Genomic DNA, 19024 nt, shown 5'->3' on the forward strand with positions numbered 1-19024 from the left:
ATGCCGTACATTCCATTTTATTTAGCATCTGTTAATTTTATAATCATGTTTTTTTTTTAAATCTTAACTTTCATTCTTTTTGGTAACCAACTATTTATCTAAGTTTATTTCGTTTTATTTTTGGCAGCTACATTCGTTGCATTTCGTGTACGATATTTATGTGAATCAGCCCCCCCCCTCCCCCCTCCCCGGGGAGGTTCTCCTCTCAAAGAACCCGTTGTAACTTTTCATTCATTCTCCTGTGAACATATAATCCTTTTAGTTTTAGGTTTAATATATTTCGATGACCATATAAAACTGCCAAATTATCTGTGAAGTTAACGATGGTTATTATTATTATATGCTGTTATTTATCCACTTGGTAACTGCACTTTTTAGGGTCGACGTGTGTGCTGCACCAGGGGGGTCAATTATTTCCTCAGTTCTTTTGTTAAGTAGAATTGTTTGTTTGTTAGGTTTAATCTTTGTAGTTAGGTAAGAGTATTCTTGATTTTAATAAGAGAAATATTCATAGGATCTTGTTCAACTAATGTCAATAGGCTTTGAAGGAAGGAAGGAAGGAAGGAAAGAAGGTTTACGTGAACTGATGTCAATGCAGGGTTAGATCTTGAGACCGAATTTCCTGTTTGTGGACACTGAACGAATGGAAAACACACACACAGACACACACACACACACACACACACACACACACACACACACACACACACACACACACACACACACACACACACACACACACACACACACACACACACACACGATAAAACAAATACCAGACACAAAAACACGGACTAACGACAAAACATAATAAAACTTTGGTGCTTTAAAAGATGCTGCATCTTTTAAGTAATCGAGTGGGTTTTTGGTTCTCTTTCCCTGGCATTATTTTAGTCTTCATTTTGCGTTCTTGTTCACAATAGGAGTTTGTGTCGCACGGAAACCGATACATTTATGCCCTCTTGTTTGTTCTCATTGTCCATGGAACCTTATTCTAAAAATAGTCTTCAAACGATTCTTCCATCGAGGGCATAATCAAGTGTTCATCGTCAATATTTTCTTCGTGATCTTTTTGTGACTTCATGGAAGCTTAACGAACGAACTTTCCTTTTTGGTTTTATAAATTGGTATTATTGTGAATTGAATATTTGTATTTGTTATCACTATATTATTATACACCTTCATCTGTAGGACTCATTCCCAGACAAATGTCAGTACAGTATTTTGATAAATGTAATAAAAATAGTTTTGAGGTACAGATGTTTCCTATGTAAAGCAATATTTACTAATAAAATAATTGTATATGGCTTTGATTTATTTCTCCTGAAGTCTTCTAAATTAATTAGGAGGAGAGTGAGGGAAATGAAGGACATCGTATTTGACACAATTTTATTTAGAGTGCCACCCATTGAGTATAACAAACAAATTCAGTTTTTGAAGAATGTCACATCTGCGGAACTGACTGGAGTGTCTCAGTGGGAGTGTGCCGCAGTGTATCCGCCTGGCTGTGTGGTGGTGGTTCTGCCTGGCGATGACGGTGGTGGTGGTGGTGGTGGTGGTGATGTTCGCGATGGGAAGGCGTGGCGCAGGGCTCAGCCAAACGGTCATCATATGCCGCGGACATTACATGTCCGCTGCACCACAACCTCCCCACGCACTGTAGTGTGGCTGACTCACCTCACACTCTGCTCACCAGCCACCCACGGCGCTGACACCAGGGAAAGTGGTGGTCACGGTGGGTGGCCGGTGGGCAGCCTACACTGGCAGCTACAACATAAGGGCCCATGACGGGTGCAGTACATCCGCCATGGCTAACATGGGGGACAGTTCTACCAAAAATAATAAATCCTAGACCAAGCTTTGCTTGACGAGTCACCTAAATAACCTTATGTACTTATTACAAACAAATGACGGGTAAGTTAGGGGGCAAGATGAACTTGGCACGGACCGCCAGGCCAGGGTGGTGTGGTGGGAGAGGGGGTGGGGGGGAGATGCTGACACCTCCACCCACGCACGCACTGCTGCACGTGTACTAGCATAGTAGAGAATTATAAATAACATAATAGTGAATGATTTTATCATTACACATATCAATAATTAACTAGTTACATAGATGAACACAAATAAGCGGCCGAGAAGAACGCCGTGACCGAAGGCCCTCACTGGTACAACTATAAATCTCTTAAGTGGCAACAATTTTTTTAAGCGCCTGTGCGCCGGGAGTTTTGTGGGTCTCTGGTCACGGCGCTCAGCAGGCGCTCCACCAACGTGAGATGCTTCAAGCACATCTGACTCGATTCAGCACTGCATAGCTGACGCGGGTACGGTCATCACTGGGGTGGTGCGGGCGTGCGTGGTTATAAAGTTGGCAGCAGCAGGGCTGGAGTGAGCCAGGGCTGGAATTAAACCGTCCTGGTCTACGACACTTCCACCCACTACTCACCAGGCAGTTGGCTTACCACAAAGTAAACCAATTAAATAATTATTCTTTTTTATATTTAACCATCCCAACAAGCAGAATCTTTAACTTATTCGTTTGTACTTGCTTTTCTGGACCCTGGGGGGCAGTGGACCCCACAGGGCCCCCAGAGCGTCCTGGTGCCGGGGCGGCGCCACACAGCCTCTGTACACCAGAGGGGCAGCGGCCCCACATGAGCACCATGTACGGCCGGTGGCACCACCCGACACACGGCTGTGGCGTAGCACCAAGTGAGACCCGTGCGTGAGTACGGGCTGAGATCATGGCGCGGACCCACCCTGCCTCGCCGCTGGCACGCACCTGCGGTACACACCTGGCAGGGGGGCGGCCACCCGCAGCCACAAGCACGTTGTGACCGCGAGTCCGCAGCAGCAGCCTGGGCCCAGGTGCCTAGCAGCAGCAGCAGCGGCAGCAGCAGCAACATACAGGCAGCCTGGACGGCACATGAGCGCCACATTTGTACTGCGACCATCTCTGCGGTACTGGGGACAGCACGAGCCAGTGCTCAGGCGGCGGCGGCGGCGCCCTAACACGTGTCGGTGACGTCGCAGGGCTCAGTCTTGACGGGGGAGGTGGGCGCTATCACAGATGGGGTTGGGCGTGGACGCAGCTCAGCACGTAAGGCCCGCAGCTCGCCCTCCATCGCACAAACCTTTTGGCGCAGCTGTTCTTCCTCCTGGACCGGGGAACAGTGAGGTCATTAGTTTTTGTTTTATTAAGCATGGCTATTTACCTACTGCTCGGAAACGTAAAACAAAACCTGTCGCTAAATTTCTGAGATCAAAGGACATGACTTAATTATTTCCGTTCCTTATACAACGAACGCGACTTATCACTATTTTTTCAACTCTCACCTTTGTATCACGAGTAACGTTTATAGACAGTAGTTGATTGCGTAGGCTGGCCACAGCATGGTTGTGGTCGCGAGTCTGTACATCGAGACGTTGTCTCAGGGCGGCGTTCTGGCGTTCTTGGGCCGCGAGCCGGGCGGCCAGGTCAGCCACCAGCTGAGCCACCTTGCTGGCCGCAGCTCGGTCGCTCCAGCCCCTCAGCAGGGCCTCCGCCTCCTCCACTGTTTCACCTGAAATGTTCAACCAAACACTAAGTTTTGCTGCCATTTGTAAGCGAACTTATTTTCCTGCCAGTCATGTTTCTTTACCGTTCAGCGCGAATGCGACGGGGCGACCAAACTCACTTCGGTTTCCAACGGATCCGACGGAGTCGGTGTCGGAGTCGGTGGTGGACAGCTCGAGTTCGGGGTGACGGCTGCTCGTGTCGGGGCTGCACACCTTCCTGGGGAGGTGCTGCGGCTGCGGCTGGTGCGGCTGCGGCGGCGGCGGCGGCGGCGGCGGCTGAGTCGGGGCGGCTCTGAGGTGCGGCGGCGGCGGCGCGCTGGGGTTGGCGGCGTTGGGCGTGGGGCGCTGGAGACACATGGGCGTCGGGGAGCACTCGCGCTTTATGCACTCCACTTCGACTCCTCTTTCGAGCTGCTGCTGCTCCTGCTGCAGGGGAGGCAAGGGCGTGGTCAGTGGCGGGTCATGCAACGGTCATGCAGGATTCAGTTCAGTGAAATCAGTGAAAAGCAAACCTGACGACTCAACATTTCTAACTCTTAATAAAAGAGAGTATTCTTGGATCGGTAAGCAATCGAAAACAAACGCGAAAGCGAAAAGAAAACTCACCATATATATGGCGATTTTTTCGTGTGCATCTTGGCTTAGGTGTGCAGAGGAGAGGTCCTTGAGCGACTCCCGGGCCGCCTTGTCCCTCACCTTGGGCGGAGCGAGGGCGACGTTGGGCTGGTAGTGCCGCTCGAACTTCTGTGAGTCGGACAGAGGTACCACTCGGCCGGGGTCGACCAGCACGGGAGGTCCTTGGCTCAAGTAGGCTGGCAGTGGGGCGGGGACACTGCGGGGAAGAGGGACAATGGTTAGGCTCGGATACGTAGAAAGAGCTATGCTAATGCAATCCTTTATTTAAAGCAGGCTGTGCTGATGAAATACTTAAATAATAATAGCACTGCGTCCATCGAACTGCAGCAAAAGAGTGAAAATATATATTCTCTTCACAATAAATCAACAAAGCTCGTATCCCTAATTTCAGAAAAAAATTATATTCTCCCTTTATTCCACGGAAGTAACTAGTCCTTCGCGTTTTCGACACTAGCGTGGCAACTTGCAAGCCGCGAAGGCCAAGGTGTATCATTGAGTGACTCATCCCAGGTGGAAGATATGATGCCGTGCCCAAAGGGAGGCGTTTCATCCTGCCACGGTCTTTTTTCTTCTTCTTCTTTTTTGTTTAATCTTGCATCACATCCCACACTTTCCGCGGCATTCCTTCACTGCCGTATATAGCTGCCCTTGCGAACGACCTTGTGTGTGTATGTGTGTGTGTGTGTACCTCGCACCCACTATGGTACGTTCACCCTCCTTGTTTCATACTTCCCTCGCCTATACCTGGCCCAATGAGCGAGACCTTCGTACCCAAAGCATTCACACATCATAACTTCACGGCAAAGCCTTTGCAGGTCCGCTTTGCCCCCCCCCTTCTCTCTCTCTCTCTCTCTCTCTCTCTCTCTCTCTCTCTCTCTCTCTCTCTCTCTCTCTCTCTCTCTCTCTCTCTCTCTCTCTCTCTCTCTCTCTCTCTCTCTCTCTCTCTCTCTCTTTTTCATTTTCTCACTCTGTGTGTATATCTATATCTATCATCTATCTATCTATCTATCTATCTATATATATCCCTCTCTCTCTCTTTTTATTTCTCTCTTTTTCTCTCAACCCTCGTTCCTCTTCCTTCATTCCTCCTCCCTCCCCTTCCCTCCCTCCCCCTCCCTCTCTACACCCCCTCCCCTTCCCTACCCCTCGTACATCGCACGATTCTGCAACAGCGCGCCTCTGCCTCACTCACCTGTCCCTGATGAAGGCAGGAGGGGGCGGCGGTAATGCCTTGCCGTCCCTAGTAACGAGGGGCGTGGCAGTCCACGACGGTGCCATAGCTGCATACTGGCGCCACATGTACGACAAGACGATGGGGTCATAGCCGACGCCGCTGGGGAGAGGGGCTCCGGCTGGCAGTTCCTCCGCTCTCACTTTCTTGGGCAGCTCCTCCTTCACTTCCACGCCATCCTGGAAAAGGAAAAAAACAAAAAATAAGTCCATCTATTCGCGTCATAATATCAGTGGCAACATCATCTCTATGGCGACATCATATCAAGGACATCATCATCATCATCGCTATGGCAATGTCAACAGTTCGGTTGCGTCACTAAGGGGAAGTAACACGGACATTGCTACTAGGGACGTTCCGAGGACGTCCGAGTGTTTTCGTCACATTATGCGAAGCGTCAATGCACATTATAATCATTAAGTGCCTATGATAAATTGTCATAGGCACTTAATGTACTTAATGTAATATCCTACTGTAAGAAGAGTTTATTAATAATGATACGAACCAAATTACCTTTCTTCGCATCTCTTCACAAAACAATAACACTCTTACTATTTTGAAAACGAGTTCTCGGTATGGTAGAACCTTAAAGAAAGCCTTTATAACTGCCATAAAAAGAACAACATTATCTTATTTGAAAAGTATATAACAAGTCGAGGATAATTACAATCAGGAGGAGGTACACTCTGTCTCGTAGTGAAATATGGAGTCCGCGTGCCTTAGAGTTATGCTCTTAATAAACCGTGTTGGTGTTTTATTGATTTGCAAGTTCTCTTTATGTTATTATCATTAAGAGATAAATAATAAACGTGAAATCTAACGTTTTAATGTTTCCTTGTTGCCTGCCGATTGAATTCCTCCCCTGGAAAGAAGCTTACTATCAGAAATCACAGCTATAAATATCGGCAGAACTTCCGATCGGCAGCCCTTTGGAAATTAGAAGCTTGCTAACTGCTCGCCTCATTAAGCAGCTTAAGGCCATCCCACGAGTCGATAATCTTGGCCCAGGAGAAGAGCATATTGCAGACTCAATGGTCGGCATTTAAAGAGCTTCCGCGCCTGTATCACTCCCCGCCCCGGAATAATGGCAAAGGACAAGCAGGTAGCATTATGCAATTGAAAGGTGAGACTGCAACTCGACGTTGGGTATACAGGCCGAACCGCCTGATCACGACCCTGTACGCGAGGGAGCAAGGAGGGGGGGGGCGAGGGGGCTGAGGGGAAGGGGGCTGCATCACCTGCTGAGGCGCGTGATCTGGCTTTTACTCGCGATGGTTTTCGCTAATTTGGATCCGCTTTTCGAGGAGGACGGTCGCTCGGACGGTCCGGCTTCGAGGGGGAAGGCTGCGGCGAAGGCAGGCAGGGCAGTCCAGTCATCGGGGGCGAAGTCTGTTTGCTCTCTGCAGTCTGCTTCCCTTCCCTCCTTCCCTTCCCTTCCTTCGCTTTTTCTGCTCTGCTCTGCTCGCGTGCCTCATGCCGGCCCCAGCATCGGGGCGGCACCTCTGCAAAGTTTCACCGAGGGGCCCCCGGCGTCTGCTCAACACGTTAAAGCATACCAGAGGTCGGTGCAGTGTTGGAAGTTCCACCCCGCACCCCTCCCCCACACCCCTCCCCCGCCGTCTCTCTTTCCCCCACAACCCTCCCTCATTTTCCTCTCTCTTTCCCCCGCATCCCTCCCCCATTCTTCTTTCTTTCCCCCGCATCCCTCCCCCATTCTTCTTTCTTTCCCCCGCATCCCTCCCTCATTCTTCTCTCTTTCTCCCACATCCCCCCACATTTCCCCCCTGTCATCTCTCTTTCCCCCACATACCTCCCCCATTCCACTCTTTCTCCCACATCCCCCCATTCCTATTTTTTTCCCCCACCCTCCCTCTTTCCCCCACATCCCTCCCTCATTCCTCCCTCTTTCCCCCGCATCCCTCCCTCATTCTTCTCTCTTTCTACCACATTTCCCCCCTGTCATCTCTCTTTCCCCCACATCCCTCCCTCATTCCTCCCTCTTTCCCCCGCATCCCTCCCTCATTCTTCTCTCTTTCTCCCACATTTCCCCCCTGTCATCTCTCTTTCCCCCACATCCCTCCCTCGTTCCTCTCTCTTCCCCACACATCCCTCCCCATTCTTCTCTCTTTCCCACTCCCCATTTCCCTCCCCTCTCTCTTTCCCCCACATCCCTCCCTCGTTCCTCTCTCTTCCCCACACATCCCTCCCCCGCCCTCTCTCTTCCCCACACATCCCTCCCCTCCCCCCCTCCCTCCCTCTTTCCCCCACATCCCTCCCCCCCCCCCACAGGCAGCCCCGTGCAGCAATGTATCCCCCGACGCCCGCCTTCTGTTACACTTGCACACGAACACGTGATTCTGAATCGTTATCAACGCGCCTCGTACGGCAGCCCTCGCGTGTTGCCATGGAGAGAGGCGACGATAGACGATAACCGGGTGCAACCTCCTCCCTCTCCTAGGCTATCTCGCTCTCTATGTATGAATGTGTATGTATGAATGTATGAATGTATGAGAGAGAGAGAGAAAGAGAGGGAGGGAAGAGAGGGAGAGAGGGAGAGAGGGAGAGAGGGAGAGGGAGAGAGAGAGAGAGAGAGAGAGAGAGAGAGAGAGAGAGAGAGAGAGAGAGAGAGAGAGAGAGAGAGAGAGAGAGAGAGAGAGAGAGAGAGAGAGAGGGGGGAGGGAGGGAGGGATGGGGAGAGGGTGTGTGTGAAAGTGTGAGAGTGTGAGAGAAAGAGTGAGTGTGGTTCTGTGTGATTGTGTGTGTGTGTGTGTGTGTGTGTGTGTGTGTGTGTGTGTGTGTGTGTGTGTGTGTGTGTGTGTGTGTGTGTGTGTGTGTGTGTGTGTGTGTGTGTGTGTGTGTGTGTGTGTGTGTGTGTGTGTGCGTTCATGCGTGTGTGTACGTGTGTGTGTGCTTGTCTGAGTGTGCCTGTCAGAGTGCGGCGCGCGTATATGCGAATCCTGAGTCCGCGCCTTCTCATCCATACTAACAGGTGTGAATCCAGACTCAGTGAACTCGAGGAAGGAAGAGTTTCCATGGCGACAAGTGAAGCGCTACGTGCGCGAGCAGCAGCAACACGTATTTCCTAACCGCAATGAAATCCATACCCGATCGCCCTTCGCGACGAGGCCCTTCAATCGTCGCGTCGCGCCTCTCGCTCTACCCGCCTCTCTGCGCCCTCTCGAAGGCGCTGCCCTCTCAAGCAAGCCCTTTCCCGCCGCAGGGAGGGAGGCGCCGCAGCCAGCCGCAGCCAGCACGCCGTGGTCGTCTGCTCGGGGCTGCGGCGGACCCTCCTGCGATGACTAATGCGAGGCGACCTCTGGTGTTGCCTCTCCTGCAAGCGCGGCCGCGACACGTTGGAGGAAAACGTGTTGCTTCCAGAGGCAGACGTTATTGTAAAAGAACTCGGAATGCAAAGCTACAGCGCTCTCCCGACCTAAGCATGAGCGCAAGGCCATAGAACTGGTTCATTGAGGAACTGCGTAGTAGGACCTACAATCACACTGGCGCAGAGCAGCCAGGCATGTTACGTAACCTGGCAACAAGATATCACCGTGCACCCACTGCTATACGAGTAAATAACTCTTGTTCGAAATACAACGAACTTCAAACTGTATAATCTTTCCCTGGCGGCGAAGAGGTTAAGCTGGATAAACATTCCGAGGAGCGTGGAAGCCGGTTTGCCAACCCCACGTGGTCGCCGCCCCGACTCGCACACGGAACCGAACACCGCGCGACGCAGGCGCTCTCACAACCGGCCACCACGTGTCCACTCCAGCATTTCGCAACCTGGCCCTCGGAAACGCCTTCCCGCGTGCGAGGGGCCCCGGCCGCGTCTCCAGGCCCGAGGCGTTGACCAACGCGAGAGCCGAAGATAGCGGAGATAGCATGCGGAAGCGAGAGGGCGCCCTCGCGAACGAGAGGAAAGGTGGACGGACATATGCACACACGGGCGGGTCTCGGGCTGCAAGTTCACAGAGTACATCAACGTCCATGCGGCAGCGTCCGCCGGCAGTGCAACGGAAGCCCCGTCTCTGCTTGCCGCTCAGATTCCCTCGGAGAGAGTTCGCATCTCATGCAAATTCTCCTTCCGAGCCACGCGAATCAAGGCTCGATGTGTTCTTCTTTAGGCAAAAACATGCAAAGCGGCTGCTGTTGACAGGCTGCCTGGCCTTTCTTGCCCAAATTTTAATATCAAAGTATCTGAAGCTGCTGAGTCACGCAGATGAAATTATCGATTATTGAAAAGGAAAAGAAAGAGGAAATCCTGAGCTCCGATTCGCCTTCAGTTTTCCTTTAGAAATGGGAAATAAACGGCATCCATCCCACTGCAAGCCCAGGAGTCCTTGAGACGCGCGCCCCCCCCCCCCCCCCCCCCCCCCCGGGTCCTGCCTGGTGCAAGGCGGCGCATTCCGTGCACCGCCGCCTCCGCCGGTGTCCCAGATCCCGCCAAGACGCCACAGAAGACCTTCCCCAAGACGCCCATCCTTCGCCGGGAAGGAGAGGAGCTCGAGCCGGTGTCTCTGGCGCTCGAACCTCCTCTCGGGAGAGCCCGGCGCCGCGTGGCAGGTCCTAGACGGGGAGCGCGAGATGGAAGTCACAAAAACGGGGACTTGACTCAACGACCCCGTGACGTCATGAATGGCTGCTGCGTCACAGGCCTATTGATTTTCTTCTGGGAGTATTCCTGGCCCAGTCCCCCCTCCCCCTACCTACCCCCTACCCCCCCATCTCCCCCCCGACCTCTGTTGTCTCCCGTCCTGTCTGTCTCGCGATGTCAGACGTTCGCTTCCGGTTTACGGAAACCGAGTTTCGTTCACTTTCACGCGTTCCTCCGGATGACTTCGAGGAGGACTCGGGGGATGCTCGTCACTCGCGGACGAGACGGCGAACCAACTCGCCGCGGCCTTCTCGTCCTGCTGGTAGGGAGCCGTCGAAGGGGGGTGGGGGGCAGAATGGCAGGATTTAGTCGAATGGATGTATGTGTGGTTATATGTGATTGTGTGTTTACGTTCGTGTGAGTGTGTGTGTGTGTTTGTGTGTGTGTGTGGGGGGGGGGAGTGTATGTGTGCGTGCATCAACGTAAGTAAATCTCAAATCTCTATCCGATGGTGTCTGAATGTCTTTCTCGCTGGGACCGTATGCATTTCCTCGCTTGCGTATAATCACCACATGTCTTCATCTACTCGTATCTAACCTTCCGCGAAAGATCCAAGCAGCTAACAACCCAAAACAAGTCTCGCCCAGCATCCAACGCCACCAAGTCCGACCAGATGACCGAATAAAAACAACAACAACAACAGCACATTTTCCGATCGATCACCACGTGGCGGCGCCGCGATTCGGCAACCGATGAGAGGACGTCCCCCCCTCCTCCTCCTCCCCTTCCCCCCCCTTCTTCCCTTTAACGAAGACCGAACTCCCTCGCCTCTTCCGCCGCCGCCCTTGCTCGCGCTAAATACGGAGGAGGGATTTGGAGGGAGGGAGGGAAGCGAGGAGAGAAGGGAATAAAGAGGAAGGGAGAGATAGAGGTAAGGATAATCAGAGAAGAGAGAAGATAGAAGGAGAGAGAGAAGGGGAAGAGAAAAGAGGGAGAGGAAAAGAGAGAGAGAGAGAGAGAGAAAAGGAGAGAGAGAAGGAGAGAGAGAGAGAGAGAGAGAGAGAGAGAGAGGGAATAAGGGAGAACAGAAGGAAGGAGGAAGGGGGCGAAGGAGGGCTGATGGCCGCATGACCTCAAGGACCTCTCTTGGCTATTTACAGCCTCGCGTGTATTCCGGAACGGGCACAGCAGACTAAACTTGGACGGCGATACCCTTTGCCCGCCTGTATCGTGTATTACAGTTACTCTAGCTGTGTGTGTGTGTGTGTGTGTGTGTGTGTGTGTGTGTGTGTGTGTGTGTGTGTGTGTGTGTGTGTGTGTGTGTGTGTGTGTGTGTGTGTGTGTGTGTGTGTGTGTGTGTGTGTGTGTGTGTGTGTGTGTGTGTGTGTGTGTGTGTGTGTGTGTGTGTGTGTGTGTGTGTGTGTGTGTGTATGGGTCGGCTATTGAAGACCTCAAAGTGAAATTTAAACGTGCATTTGCTGTTAGAGTAACGAACGGCGGCCTATTTCCTGCTCGGGGCGACGTGGCCGCCTACGAAGACTCCAAAGAATCTCGAGATTCCTCGGGACTCGACCTTGGTCATGCCAGGTACGAGCCACCTGCGCCGACGCACCCTCGCCGTCACTCACAACCGCCCCCTCCTACTCCCACTCCCCACGCCCTATCCTCCATTCCCCACCCCCCACTCCCTCTCCCCATTCCCCACTCCACCTCCCCTCCCCACTGCCCTCTCCCCATTCCCCACTCCACCTCCCCAATCCCCCTTCCCCTCCTCCTCCCCATTCCTCACTGCCCCACCCCTCCCCATCCCTCACCCACATGCCACGAAGCACGCCGAACACCCAAAGGCGTCGGCCGACGCAAGAGGCAATGCCACTACCATGCCTTACGCAACATTCCGACACCGCGCTCCTACGCCATGCAATGTCGCACCGCAACTCCCAATCAGCTGTCGAGCGTCTCCGCAAAGACCCGCGAACGACAAGCCAATTCTCCCCCCCCCCCCGCCCCCCCGCCCGCCAGACACCCTGCAACCCTGCAGAGGCGAGGGGCGCTTGAGATTGGAACACCTCCTCCCCCCCCTTTCCCCTCCCCCCTCGAAAGGCAGGAATGAGTCGGAATCAGTGCTGCCAGTGCGCGTCCAGTGGCAACGTTGAACTATTGTCCACTTTCCCCCTCACTCTCTCCCCTCTCCCCGTGACATCTTTACTGTTTACGGCCCTTCCTTTATATCTTTGTTGTTTAACCGACCACAGCTTGCCCTGTGCTCCCCCCACCCCACCCTCCCGCCTCCCCCACACAATCTATCCACTGTCCCAATCACGCAACCCCCCTCCCTCTTCCCCTCATGTCACCTCCTCCTTCCGTAATAGACAGAGAGACAGAAATAAATAGATAGAGAAAGTTATATATATAGTTACGGGATACATGCACACCTATCCGCTCTTTCCTCTCGAAAACCCCACGCCCATGTGACCGCGGGCGTGGAGGCGGTGGGCGTCAGGGTGGGAAGGAAGGATGGATGGAGGGAGGGAGGGGGGGCACACCTGGCAAGGGCGGGCTCCCACATGGCCGGAGAGGCGACGGGCGAGGGCGGTTGTGAGGGGAACATTTCGACAGAATTACGAGGTAGTTACGGTCGGTGTCGCCATCATCCCCTTTGTTCAACGTCTCCCCTCCTCTCTCTCTCTCTCTCTCTCTCTCTCTCTCTCTCTCTCTCTCTCTCTCTCTCTCTCTCTCTCTCTCTCTCTCTCTCTCTCTCTCTCTCTCTCTCTCTCTCTCCCCCTTCCCCTTTTTCCCCTCTCCTTCCTCCCGCATTATCGCAGCTTCCTCATCCACTCCTTGAACTTGCCTCTGACCCACCACGAACTCCCCATCTCACTCTCCCACTCCCACTCCTCCTTCTTCTTCTTCTGCCTCCTCTTCCTACTCCTTCTTTTTCATCATCATCATTATCAACATAATAATATCATCATTGTTATTATCATTATTCTACTTATTTTTCATCGTCTTCCTACTCATCCTCTTCGTCTTCTACTACTACTACTTTACTACTTCTTTTTCTTCTTCTTCTTCTTCTTCTCCTTCTTATTTTTCTTTTTCTCCTTCTTTTTTTTTCTTCTTCTCCTTCTTCCTCTTCCAACTCCTCTTCTCTTCTCCGTCTTTCCCGACCTCGTCCTCCACTTGTCTTCCCTTTATCCGCTCTTCTTCTCTGCTTTCCCTCTTATCCCTCTTCCGAGACCGCTGGCGCCATCGCCCCGCCCCTTCCCTGCCTTCTCCTCGTCCTTCTTCTTCTCTTCTTCCTGCTTCTCTTGTGGCCCCTTATTTTTGTCTTCTTCTTCTTTATCTTTCTTTCTTTCTTTCTTCTTCTTCTTCTTCTCGTTCTTGTTCTTGTTCTTCTTGTTCTTCTTCTTCTTCTTCTTCTTCTTCTTCTTCTTCTTCTTCTTCTTCTTCTTCTTCTTCTTCTTCTTCTTCTGCTTCTGCTTCTGCTTCTTCCACTTCTTTTTCTTTTTCTTCTCCTCCCCCTCTTCTTATTCCTCATCTAACTCCACCCACTCCTCCCTCCTCTTCCCCCCATCTTCTTCCTGCTTCTACACACTTGCGACCTCAGCCCCGATTCGCTTTATCTGTGAATATCTCCCCTCCCTCCCTTCACCATCCTTCCTCTCTCTCTCTCTCTCTCTCTCTCTCTCTCTCTCTCTCTCTCTCTCTCTCTCTCTCTCTCTCTCTCTCTCTCTCTCTCTCTCTCTCTCTCTCTCTCTCTCTCTCTCTCTCTCTCTCTCTCTCTCTCTCTCTCTCTCTCTCTCTCTCTCTCTCTCTCTCTCTCTCTCTCTCTTCCTTCCTTTCTTCCTTTCTTCCTTCCTTCCTTCATCCTTCCCCCTCCCTCCTTCCCTCCATCCTTCCTTCCTTCCTTCTTCCTTCCTTCCTCCTTCCTTCCCCCTCCCCCCCCCCCTTCCTCCAGCACCATTATCTCCCCTCTTCTGCCGTGCGTCGCCTTATCTACCTCTTTTCTTTCGTCCGCTTTTTGCCGAGCGCCCTTCAGCCTCGGCGTCCTCCTCCTCCTCCTCTTCTTCTTCTTCTTCTTCTTCTTCTTCTTCTTCTTCTTCTTCTTCTTCTTCTTCTTCTTCTTCTTCTTCTTCTTCTTCTTCTTCTTCTTCTTCTTCTTCTTCTTCTTCTTCTTCTTCTTCTTCTTCTTTCTCCTTCTCCTCCTCCTCCTCCTCCCCAACGTGCCCAGGGCAAGACAAGGGCAATAGAGGATTCCCATCAGAAGGGGAAGCGACAGAGTCCCATAGGCCTATAACGATCGACTTGCCCGGCCAGTGGGATTGGAAGGAGGGAGGGAAGGAGGGAGGGAGGGAGGGAAGACAAGAAGGAAAGAGGGAAGGAAGGAAGACACGGTAAGGAAAGAAGGACGGAGAAAATAAGGAAACAAGGAGGGGAACGAAACGCGGAAGAAAAGGGGAGAAGAATAAAATCAGCAATAAAAGCCAAACTGGAAGCGGGGTGGCACGGGAGCGCATCGGCGGCGACGGCGGTGACGGCGAGGTGACCAAACAAGAGGAGGAACTTTTATGCAACTTTTATGTCGCCTTCCCCTATTCAAGCGCCCTCCCCTTCAACACCCCTCCCCCCCCCCACACACACACACTCACCCCCTACAAGCGACAAGGCGCCACCGCTCTTAAAATCGGTCTTCAAATTGGTCTCAGCATCTCCAAAAAAAAAGAAGAAGAAAAAGAGGACGCATTGACGCGAGATGCTGGACACGGGAGTTGGATCTCGAGGTGGTCGTGAGGGAGGGAGATAAAGGGAAGGGGGAGGGGGAGGGGGAGCGGAATGAGGAGGGGGACGGGGGGTATTGTGCCTCTTGAAGGCGAGGTGGCACGTGGGGGAGGAAGGTGGGAAGGAGGAGGGAGGTAGGGAGGGAGGGAGAGAGAGCGAAAGAGGTATAGATAGATAGATAGAGAGAGAGATAGAGCGAGAGAAAGATAGAGAAAAAGAAAAAACTTATGATTCTGATTAAAAAAAAAAAACATTAAATCCCAAGAAGTACCAAGGAATATACCAATGAAATTTAAGAACAAAAAAATCAACGAAAAAAGTGCAGTATCAAGATAAATCTATGACACACGAGCACAACTCCTTCGGCCACACGCCAGGGCCTACGAGTGTCACGCCACAAGAGCAGGGAGCTGTCGAGCGAAGGAAACCCCTTCGGAGTCTCGAGTTTAAAGAGCTGCTGCGCCCCTTGGCTCAGGTTCGCTTCTCATGAGAAACAGAAAATGAGTGAGTGAGTGAGCGTGAGCGTGAAAGTGAGAGAGAGAGAGAGAGAGAGAGAGAGAGAGAGAGAGGGAGAGAAGAGAGAGAGAGAGAGAGAGAGAGAGAGAGAGAGAGAGAGAGGGGAGGGGGGGGGGGATGCGTGTGTGCAAAGGTAACGAAGAGAATAAAGGAAGGCGAAGGGAAGGAAGACCGGCCGCTGGCACTGGTCTGGGAGAGCGCGGACCGGTAGGCCTGAAAGAGGAGATTAGCACGCGAATTCCAGCTGTTCTACCCCCACCCCCCCACCGGCCCCTACCCCTTCCGATTTCCCTTCCCCTTTCCCTTTGGCCCCGAGACCTTCCCCCCCCCCCTCGGAACCCAAAGATGTATCGGGCAGGTAAACTCGTGATGGTTAAATAGGGAGAGGGAGAGGGAGAGAGAGAAGGGGAGAGGGAGAGAGAGAAGGGGAGAGGGAGGAGGGCAGGAGGAGGAGGGAGGGGGCAACAGGGTGTCACTGGAATACTCTCTCTCTCTCTCACACATCAAATAACACACACACACACACACACACACACACACACACACACACACACACACACACACACACACACACACACACACACACACACACACACACACACACACACACACACACACACACATCCACACATACGCTGATGCAAAACCCCTACACACGCTAAACCGCAGGGCACCTTCCCCTCCCGTCCCCTACCCCCTCCTACCCCTACCCCTCCTCCCCCCAACCCAGGGCCCATACCCAGTGATTTTCGCCTCGACTTCCCAGCGTATAATGTAATATCCCGTAATTGGAATCCGGATATCGCGTTTTTATTGAATCATGAGTGTTGTCGTCGACTGAGACATCCAGCCAGCCACCTTCCCCTGCGCCTCTCTCGCTCTCGCTCTCGCTCTCGCTCGCTCTCACTCACTCACTCACTCACTCACTCACTCACTCACTCACTCACTCACTCACTCACTCACTCACTCACTCACTCTCTCTCTCTCTCTCTCTCTCTCTCTCTCTCTCTCTCTCTCTCTCTCTCTCTCTCTTTCTCTTTTTTTCTATCTCTCTCTTTCTCTCTTTGATGCGACGGACAGGGAGAGGGAGAGGAAGGAGAGAGAAAAAAATGAAGAGGAAGAGAAAGAAAGAGAAACAAGCAAACAGAATGGATAAATAACAGAATAAAGTGTGTGTGTGAGAGAGAGAGAGAGAGAGAGAGAGAGAGAGAGAGAGAGAGAGAGAGAGAGAGAGAGAGACGAGAACCGTTGCGTAAGAATAACAAAGGGGAAGGTCGGAGAGGAAGAGTAACCAGGAAAAGAATCCCTCCCCCCCCCTCCCCCCCACCACACGCAAATTACACAGGGCATACGGCATGTGACACGCTCATCTAACAAAGCTCTCAAGGCCATACCCAGTACCCAGTACATCTCATGCCCTTTCGCCGTCGGAAGTTTCCTAATCCCCCCCCCCCCAAAAAAAAAAAGTAAAATCGCCAAACCTCTTAAAGAAGAAGAAGAAGAAGAAGAAGAAGAAGAAGAAGAAGAAGAAGAAGAAAAAGAAGAAGAAAAAAAAAAGAAAAAGAAGAAGAAAAGAAAAAAAATCTCTCGAACCGTGACCTCCCCCAAGATGGCAACCCACAAGACGATTCTCACCACAAAGGGTTATTACATCTACAATAAGGGTCACCGTGTACATAATATTAACAAAGGGAATCGGGAAACAAAGGGCAGTTGTGTTGGTTTGCTGGAAGACGTGCGAGTGGACACAATGTGAGGAAAATGAATGGATTGACAGGTCGATTGACACATGGACAGATTATGTGGATGATGTGGATGCTTTGCTTCAGTGACAGGAAAGATTGATTAGGTCTAGATGTGAGCATATATATATATATATATATATATATATATATATATATATATATATATATATATATATATATATAAGGGCTGGGCAAACAGATATATGGATAGATAGACAGCCAGAGAGATAAAGACAGACAGACAGATAGAGAGTGTGAGTGTCTATCGAACAGAAGGCGAGATCAGTGACAGAAACTGTAACAGTATCGCGTGACACTTTTTTCCTCCAATTCCTTCAGCAACATTAACGTTAAGTCTTACCGGAGTCCGCCACTTCTGCAACTCGCAACCCACCTGCAACAAGGAAAAAAAAGAGAGTTAATATTAAGACATAATCATATTGCACAATGGATCAAGGTACTTCAAAGAAAAAAACATGTATATATACAATTCTAAAAAAAAATATGGAAAATAAAAGGAGAACAGAGAATGATTTTTCGATCAAAATCCACAGCAATTGCATCAGTTTGCACGGCAGCTGTCAGTTCTCCGCTGGCAATGGACGGCGTGACAGGAAGGGTCGCCAGCAAGGGAAACATTTTCTAACCTGTTCTTCCTCTGCAACAATATTTCAGGGCCTAGCGGACTGCCAAGGGTGACTCGTATTCCAAGTCAAGATGTTACTTTGTAAACATCGTTATTTTGCGTTTATCTTCCTCTTTTTTTTTCTGTATATTTAAATGTATACGCAGTCATACGCTGATGCATTAGGCCCGAAAGAAGGGGAGATGACGGAGACGAGGGAAAAGAGAGAAAGAGAAAGAAAGAGAGAGAGAGTGAAGGGGAAAGTGAGAGGGGGAGAAGGAGAGGGACAAGGACAGGGAGCTGGAGAAGGAGAAGAGGGAGAAGGATGAGACGGAGATAGAGAGAGAGAGAAGAAGTAGGAGGAAAAAGGGGAGGGAGAGGGAGAAGGAGAAAAGGGAGGAGGGAGGAGTGGGAGGGGACGGAGGGGGGAGGGAGAGGAAAAGGGAGGAGGAGGAGGAGGAGGAAAGAGAGTGTGAGAGAGAGAGAGAGAGAGAGAGAGAGAGAGAGAGAGAGAGAGAGAGAGAGAGAGAGAGAGAGAGAGAGAGAGAGAGAGAGAGAGAGAGAGAGGGGGGGGGGGGGGGGGGGTCAGTGCCCACCAGCAACCTCCACCCCATCACCTTGACCCTAATAACAGGTGTCCGCCGCAGGTCGCTCCATTGTGCAGTCTTCTGTACTGCACAGAGTACATACGTTTGTGTCTGGCCATTTATAAACGACAGGAGCCGGTTGTCATGGCGACTCGGTTGCAGATGGCGGGTTCGCTCCCGGTCGCCGGCAACCAACCTGCTCTCACGCTGCTGTTTGTTTCTTATTACAGGCTTGAGGGGCGCCCGCCGCCTTCATATGCAAATAGGATCATACGTTGTGATTTGAGGGACAGCCGGACGGACCGAGAGAAGGACAAGAGTGAGTACACGTACCCGGTCCTGGCCGCCCCCCCCCTCTCCCCCGCCCTCTTCCCGTCGGGTAGGGCACGCCGCTCCCCTTTTCCCCTCCCCTCCCCTCCCCTCCCCCTGCCACTCGAAGCACCTGAGGTGAAGGTGCAAGAGGCGAGGAGGAGGAGGAGGAAGTGGGGATGAGAGAGGGAGAGAGGGAGAGGGGGAGAGAGAGAGAGAGAGAGAGAGAGAGAGAGAGAGAGAGAGAGAGAGAGAGAGAGAGAGAGAGAGAGAGAGAGAGAGAGAGAGAGAGAGAGAGAGAGAAAGAGAGAGACAGAGAGAGACAGAGACAGAGAGAGAGACAGAGAGAGAGAGACAGAGAGAGAGGGGTGGGGGGGCTAATAATATATATTAGCAGCGGCAGAACTGACCACGGAGCCCGCCAGGCGTCCCCCTCTCTCA

General features: G+C 51.8%; 1 protein-coding gene across 3 annotated transcripts in view; it reads right to left on the reverse strand.

The window, feature by feature from the left end:
* Window positions 1-1375: 1375 nt before the first annotated feature.
* Snoo (Sno oncogene) overlaps window positions 1376-19024 on the reverse strand; it is a 176869-nt gene continuing 159220 nt past the window's right edge. Inside the window, exons 2-7 of one of the 3 annotated variants that reach the window (XM_086552335.1) lie at window positions 17424-17456; window positions 5384-5601; window positions 4162-4387; window positions 3675-3978; window positions 3334-3560; window positions 1376-3155 (exon numbers count right to left, since the gene is read on the reverse strand). In XM_086552335.1, coding sequence (XP_086408461.1) covers window positions 3006-3155; window positions 3334-3560; window positions 3675-3978; window positions 4162-4387; window positions 5384-5601; window positions 17424-17456 — 1158 coding nt within the window. In that variant the 3' untranslated portion in view covers window positions 1376-3005. Of the gene's footprint in view, window positions 3156-3333; window positions 3561-3674; window positions 3982-4161; window positions 4388-5383; window positions 5602-17423; window positions 17457-19024 lie in introns of all 3 variants that reach the window. The other 2 variants (XM_086552334.1, XM_086552336.1) reach the window with 2 other exon arrangements.

This window comes from Penaeus japonicus, unplaced genomic scaffold (genome assembly GCF_977035675.1).
Source record: "Penaeus japonicus unplaced genomic scaffold, GWHDUDI00000001_assembly GWHDUDI00000026, whole genome shotgun sequence".
Classification (NCBI taxonomy): domain Eukaryota; kingdom Metazoa; phylum Arthropoda; class Malacostraca; order Decapoda; family Penaeidae; genus Penaeus; species Penaeus japonicus.